Below are 7363 nucleotides of genomic sequence, written 5' to 3'. Positions count from 1 at the left end.
CTCACATACCTTGGTAGGGATCACCCCCGACGAAAATCCACGATGATCTCCTCGATTTTCCTCTTCTTCTTCTCCTTCTTCTCTTCTTCTTCTCTTTCTTCTCTTCTTCACTCTCAAGAACCCTAACTTTCACTCCCTTAAAATGGAACAAAATGATCCAATATCAGCCATATACAACAATATAACCCCTAAAGTATTTGCTAGGGAAAAGACCAAAATGCCCTTAATGATTTCCGGACGGATTTCTTGTCAACTGCCCAACTTTCAAAGGGCCATAACTCGCTCATACGAACTCGGAATTGAGCAAACTCGGCGGCGTTGGAAAGATCATTCCACAAGCTTCACAACCATAACTGGAACTACTCCTAACTCATCCTTAGCTGGAAGTTATGACTGCTCAAAGTTGGCCAAAAACCACTGATTTCCACACTTGGCCAATTTTCCAGATTTTTCAAATCCTTTCCAAAAATGAAAAATTTCAAATTCTAAGCCTCTTCTTAGCTATTTCAAAGTGTCGGATGTTACAATTTCGCAATAGTGGAAAGTAAGGTTTAAATTATATCCTTGAATGTTTTTCTTAATAAGTGTGCACTGTCTCACAAATGCCTCAAATATGTCATCGAACTTTGAGAAAAAACTCATCTATGTCATCTGTTAAAAGTTTGGCTCATCTATACCATTTCCGTTTGAGAAAAGGTTCATCCATGCCATTATTTATTAGCTGAAATGACATAGATGAGCCAAACTTTTAGCGGATGACTTAGATGAGCCTTTTCTCAAAGTTTGATGGCATATTTGAGCCTCTGCCCTTTTAAAATGATTTAATTAATGATGTGACCGAATCATAATTGACCACATGTAAAAAATAGTTTTGCAAAATCGAAAATATTTTTAGTTTACAAATAATGGCATAGATGAGCCTTTTTTCAAACGAAAATGACATAGATGAGCTGAACTATTAACGGATGGCATAAATGAGCCTTTTTTGAAAACGTTTTTGAAAACACTGTTATAAACCAAATAATTTACCAAGTTCTTACGCAACAATAAATGAACACAATATCTAACCTCCAAAATAAAATAAAATCAAATACTGCAAATTAAAAAGGTAAAATTTCCAAGGAGAAATTAAACAGTCTCATATCAATATATAGTGATTTACATAATTAGTTAGCTCTATTCCATATGTGTTGACATGATAAAATGATGATTAATGAAATTAACAAGTTCTTATTTGTGGTATGATGATGATATGATGATATGATATATACGACTATAAGCATAAATACTATGTAAATCGAATCATTGAAAGAAAAAATAATAAATAATTATTGAATATCTTAAATTTTCAACAAATTTAACAAATATGAATCCAATTTAGAAATGAATATGATGAATGAGAAATATACATAGCAAAAAAAATTAGATAGATCCCATGTGATGTTTGACAAGAGAGGTATATTGTCCATTTTCATTACTAATAAGAGTATCATGGTTTCCTTGTTCTACAATGGCTCCATTTTTCACCACACAAATTATGTCTGCTTCCTTGATTGTTGATAATCTGTGTGCTACAATGATCGTAGTTCGATTTACCATGATTTGGTCTAATGCCATTTGGACAATCCTTTCAGATTCTGCATCGAGTGCACTCGTAGCTTCATCCAGTAACAATATTTTTGGATTCTTCATAATAGCTCGTGCAATGGCAATTCGTTGTTTCTGACCACCTGAAAGCTTAACAGCTCGCTCTCCAACAATGGTATCGTACCCCTGAAATACCAGATTTGGAGGTTTAGAAACATTGAAAGCATAGAATCTTGAAATGTAATTGTCAGAGGCAGGCGGATCCTGTCCAGGATGTGAAGTCTGAGTTCCTGGAACGACTTACTACAATTGAATTCACAGTCAAATATTTATAGATATTTCAATATGAGATGACCTGTTGTAAGCCAGAAATGAACTTGTGGACATTTGCTAATTTTGTTGCAGCGATTAATTCTGCTTCAGTTGCCTCTCCAGCTTCCTTCCCATACATTATGTTGGCTCGGATTGTATCATTGAACAGAACTGGTTCTTGGCTCACAAGCCCCATTTGATGTCTCAGCCATTTCAAATTGAAATTTTGAATGTCAATCCCGTCAAGCATAATTTGACCCGAAGAAAAATTATAATATCGTTGTAAGAGTGAAATCACTGTAGACTTCCCGCAGCCACTTTCTCCGACTAAAGCAACTGACTGTATGTAAGTAATCAAATGTAAATGTTAATATCTAGGAAGGACACTGTCTAATCTAAATGTCACTGTTATTTGAGAGATACACATACCTGTCCGCTCGAAACTGTCAAGCTGAAGCCATTAAGAACTTGGATGTCTGGCCTCGTTGCATATGCAAAGCATACTTGTTTAAACTCTATCGCTCCTTTGCTTTGGTTTAAAATTAAACCATCGTCTTTACTCGAATCTATCTTTGATTTTCTATCTAATATAGAAAATATTGAAGCAGCAGCACTCTTAGCTCTTTTTAAATCATTAAGGATGAAGCTTGACTGAGAAACACTTAATGCTGCTAAAATCACAGCAAAGAAAACCTGCAAGGGATAAAATAAAGTTATATGAGGGAAGAGTTATTACTCTCTCTCGGAGCGGAGAGAGCCAATTTATATGATTCACTTTCTTCTTTGTCTGTCTCAACAAAGAATTATCCGTTTTATATTTAGAAACAATTTAACTTTAAACTTTTCATTTCATCCTTGATAAAATGACTTGGGAAAAGGGCCTGATATACCCCTGAACGTTGCGATTTAGAGCTCATATATATACACCTCGTTACAAAAGTAGCTCACATATACCCCTACCATTACACAAATAATCCAGATTTTAACGGTATATTAGCATTTTTTCCTTTTTCATTTCTAACTTATCTCATCTCAACGACAAAGTTCAAGTATCAAGATTCAAGGTTGTAGGATTGTATAGTGGGTTCTATATAGACTGATGGATGAAAGACAAAGAACGCTTTCATAATTAAATCAAACTTCTAGTTTCCCTTTTCTATCATTTGTTGGAAAAAAAAACATCATATATAAAGCATGTGAAGTAAATTAAAGCTTACGCGAAAATGATCAGTAAATGTAATTTTGCCATCTTGTATAAGTCGAGCTCCAGCATAACCACTTGCTGCATATACAAGGAATAAAAAGGTAGTTGAAACAGCGTAACTAATCCCACTGATCATTCCTTTTTTTGTCTTTCCCTTAATGTCACTTGCCTTCGTATATAACTCCACTACCTTCTCTTCTGCAGAAAAAGAAGCAATTGTTCTTATATTTCCGACTGCATCGTTGGCTATCTGACTTGCTTGCTCGTACAACTTCTGCAGAAGAAGAAGAAAAAAGAATGTTGACAATTGGGTTTTAAGCTGGTCTCTTGACTCATGGTGGATTCATACAAGCCAACAGAAACGTAGTGAAAAAGATAAATAAAGAGGTTATAAAACAAACCTTGGAGTCTGAACCAAGCCCTTGAGTGAGCTTGCCATGAAGATAAAGGTTGCCTATCATGAATGGTATCATGGATATAAGAAGAAGCGACAACAACCAACTTGCTTGAAAAGCAATCAATGCCGCAACAGTTGCAGCTGCAATATCTTTAGTTATTTTTGCCAATACATCCCCTACTAGAACTCGAACAATAGCTGCATCAGTAGAGAGCTTTGTGGCTAGCCTTCCAACTGAGTTCTCTGTCTCATCAAACCAACCAATTTCCATGTGGACAACCTTTTGAAAACACATTGATCTAATTCGTCGGATCAACTTACAACCAGCCACAGTAAAAAATAGTGTCTCTAGTGGAGATGTAATCAGAAGTACTGTTGCAAGAACCACAATCATGAGTGACCAAAATTGTGAATCTCTCTTTAGATCCTCCGGTGGCTCATAAAATGATTTAATAGTGTTGGATATAAGTAGTCCAAAAACGGGGAGTACACAACCCGATATTATTGCAATTATTGCTCCCACAAGAATTATAGGAAACTCCGACTTATTAAGATGCGCAAGGCGAGTAACTGGATTCTTTTCAAGCCTTTTAGATTCTTCTGAATTAATATCTGAGCTTTTTGCCAATCTAGTCTCAGGAATTTCTTCAATTGCTGTAATATTATCATTGTTTCTGGATTCCGGTCTTAACTCAGTAGAAAAATGTTGTGCATCATCCCGGCAAAGTTGCTCTTTTGCTTGAGATACTTCCTGCAAGCGAATAAGTTGCGAGTATGCTCCCTGTGGATTTTTCAATAGCTCAAAGTGTTTACCTGAGATAAATAAATAATGATATTAGCATTCAATATCCGAGAACATCGGCATGGAAAAAGATATCTTGTATTATGGCTTTCCTTTGAATTTATAAATGTTTATACCTTCCTCAACAATTTTGCCTTGATGAACGACAGCAATATTATCAGCATTCCTCACTGTACTTAAGCGATGCGCGACTATTATGGTTGTTCTATCAACCATAATTTTGTCAAGTGCTTCTTGTACAACTCTCTCTGACTCAGCATCTAGAGCACTTGTTGCCTCATCTAGAAGTAAAATACGAGGGTCTTTCAGAATTGCCCTTGCTATAGCAATTCTCTGCTTTTGTCCACCAGAGAGTTGAGTTCCACGTTCACCGACATTTGTCTCTATTCCCTACAAGAAAAATCATTTAATTAAAAACAAAGTTCATGTACGATCATTCGAATCAAGTCAAACAAAAACATATTAAAAATATGAACCTCAGGTAGCCTATTAATAAATTTGGCTGCATTTGCCATCTCAATTGCTGCTTCAATTTCTTCTTTGGTGGCTCCATCTTTCCCATATGCAATATTTTCCTTGATACTAGTTGAAAACAATGTAGGTTCTTGACTTACTAGAGCAATTTTCTGTCTAATCCACTTAACCTGAAAGTCTTTGAGATTACGTCCGTCTACAAAAATTTCACCTGATTGTGGATCATAGAATCTCTCAATTAAACTAATAATTGTGGACTTCCCACTTCCGCTTCCACCAACCAAAGCAGTAGATTTTCCACTTGGGATTAACAATGAAAAATCGTTGAGTATTCTCTCTGTTGGTCTACTTGGATAGCTAAAACAGACATGTTTTATCTCTATTTCTCCACGGATGTCATCCAAAATTATCCCACTATTGTTGAACACATCAATCTCTGGATTTCTTTTTATAATCTCAAACATCTTGTAAGCAGCAGCTTTCCCTGCTGTAAATGCTGCTAAGCAAGGAGATGCCTCACCTATTGACCTACAAAATAGTTTTTAAATGATCAGCACATTAAACTTGAAATCATGTTTGAAGTTACTCAAGATTGATCGACAAAATACTCACAATGAAGCAGTTAACACAGCTAGAGTTACGCTCAACACTGAACCTCCCGTGTATCCTTTCTCCAAGATCATCTTTCCACCATACCAAAAAGCCAAAGCATAATTGCAGAAGAGAATAAAATTGGCTGATCCCATGCCTAAGCCACTTGCAAGTCCTTCATGTACACCAGATCTGTATGCCTTCTCTAAGGACTTATTATACTTCTCGCAAGCCTCCTTTTCACCTGTGAACGATGCAACCTGTACAATGTAAAAGTTAGAGAAAGTATGTTAACTCTGATATAAATGACATCCCTCAAAGTAAAAACCAACATTTCATGTAAGATTAGCATTGCCATCCGTTAATAGTTGGCTTATTTCTGTCATCGCCATGACACATTTGGTTCATTAATGTTTAAAATGACAGGAAAATAAACATTAAGTTGTAAGGTTAAAGTCTTACTGTTCTGATGGAACTAATTGTTTGCTCAACTACATTGGCTGCATTAGAATAAGCTTTTTGTGAAAGCGAAGCCTTTCTAGACATGAAGAGGTACATGACACCAAGAACTATCGCCAGTGGAACAATGGGTGAAATCATAACAAGTGCTAGCTGCCACCCCTTGATGAACGCAGTAACAAATCCTCCTATAAACATTGTCATGTACCTTATGAGCCTCCCTACCTGAGCATAAGCAAAACTATAATATAACATATATACATATCCAAAACTTTTTTCTTTTAACATTTTCAACAACACTCTCGTACCTTCTCGCCCATAGCATCTTGTATGACAAAAATGTCACCAGACATTTTCCCAATAACTTCCCCTGTATTTACTTCCTTATCAAAGAAACTAACATCTTGTCGCAGAGTACTTCTTAAATACAATACCCTTAGTCGTGCAGCCTGTCGCTCTGCAGTAAGCATCCAACATGACACCTCTACCAAACAAATATCACAAAATTTTTAGCAACTTAGAAAACAATTAGCACAAACAAAATATAGTTAGTTAAGACTTACGAAGCAATGCTGCTACACCTGAAGCCATGGCCAAATAAACCATTTTTAATGATACCTGAAAAATAACATAGCTTAACAAGAGTCATGATTGTTCATAATATGCACATATGAAGGATTTAGCAACTTTTGTTGCTAAACAGCAATGTATATGTTAACGAATAACGATAGATTGACCACATCAGGTTTCTTCTTTGGGAAGTTTCATCAAACACCTTCTCTACATTATTTCCTCACACTTTCATCTTCCTTGATTCTCATTATCTAGTTTCATCCAACACATTATCTTTATCTACATAGTTAAGGTATTACTAGAGTCACGGCTGTTTCAGAAACAACATCTCTACCTCTCGTCCGAGAGTAGGAGCAAGAACTACGGGTGTGAAATGTGGCTGAGCTAGGATTTTCATCAACGAGTTCAAAATCTGAACAAGCAAACACATAAACTAGCCGATAGGGGTTCAGCATCTACCGTATAGATGAAAAAAATATTTTAGCCATGTATGAATAATAATTTTTCATCGAAGAGGGTTCGGATGACACCTGACCACAAAGGGGCGCCGCCCTAGGGTATACACTCAACCTTCCACATATATCTCATTTTGTGAGATTTTACTGAATATGTTATTGTTGTAAATAATTGAAGTATGTTTCAATAAACATTCGACAATACTTTGCATAAGAAAACTCACACCTCATAGTTCACGTATGAAATTTATAAAAAACAAATATTTTAGGTGTATTTTTTATCCTTCGCTCTTAATCTTTTTATTTGACCCTCTCAATTATACTATTGATCTTATGTATTAATTCATTTAGTTATATTCTCAACATGCTGTCTCATATACAAGTCTAAATCTCCTTTTCCCCAAGGCTTGTTTTGATTCTATAATGTAGTGTATGACTATCTCATTTAGTTATTTTTAAAAAAAAATACTTTATTTACTTAATTACATTTTCAACACGGCCTATCACAT

General features: G+C 35.6%; 1 protein-coding gene across 1 annotated transcript; it reads right to left on the bottom strand.

The window, feature by feature from the left end:
- Positions 1-1367: 1367 nt before the first annotated feature.
- LOC102604624 (ABC transporter B family member 21-like) lies at positions 1368-7095 on the bottom strand. The gene is made up of 11 exons (XM_006349061.2): positions 6390-7095; positions 6135-6310; positions 5830-6051; positions 5389-5627; positions 4779-5304; positions 4419-4692; positions 3505-4313; positions 3117-3377; positions 2329-2592; positions 1943-2239; positions 1368-1773 (listed from the first exon to the last, which is right to left on the bottom strand). Exons 1-11 carry the CDS (start codon positions 6430-6432, stop codon positions 1423-1425), a joined length of 3462 nt encoding a protein of 1153 aa, XP_006349123.1. The 5' UTR covers positions 6433-7095; the 3' UTR covers positions 1368-1422.
- Between the last annotated feature and the right edge of the window lie 268 nt (positions 7096-7363).

Source organism: Solanum tuberosum, unplaced genomic scaffold, assembly GCF_000226075.1.
Source record: "Solanum tuberosum cultivar DM 1-3 516 R44 unplaced genomic scaffold, SolTub_3.0 scf00101, whole genome shotgun sequence".
Lineage (NCBI taxonomy): Eukaryota > Viridiplantae > Streptophyta > Magnoliopsida > Solanales > Solanaceae > Solanum > Solanum tuberosum.
The sequence above is the reverse complement of the archived record's forward strand: the minus strand, read 5'-3'. Positions and strand labels throughout refer to the sequence as shown.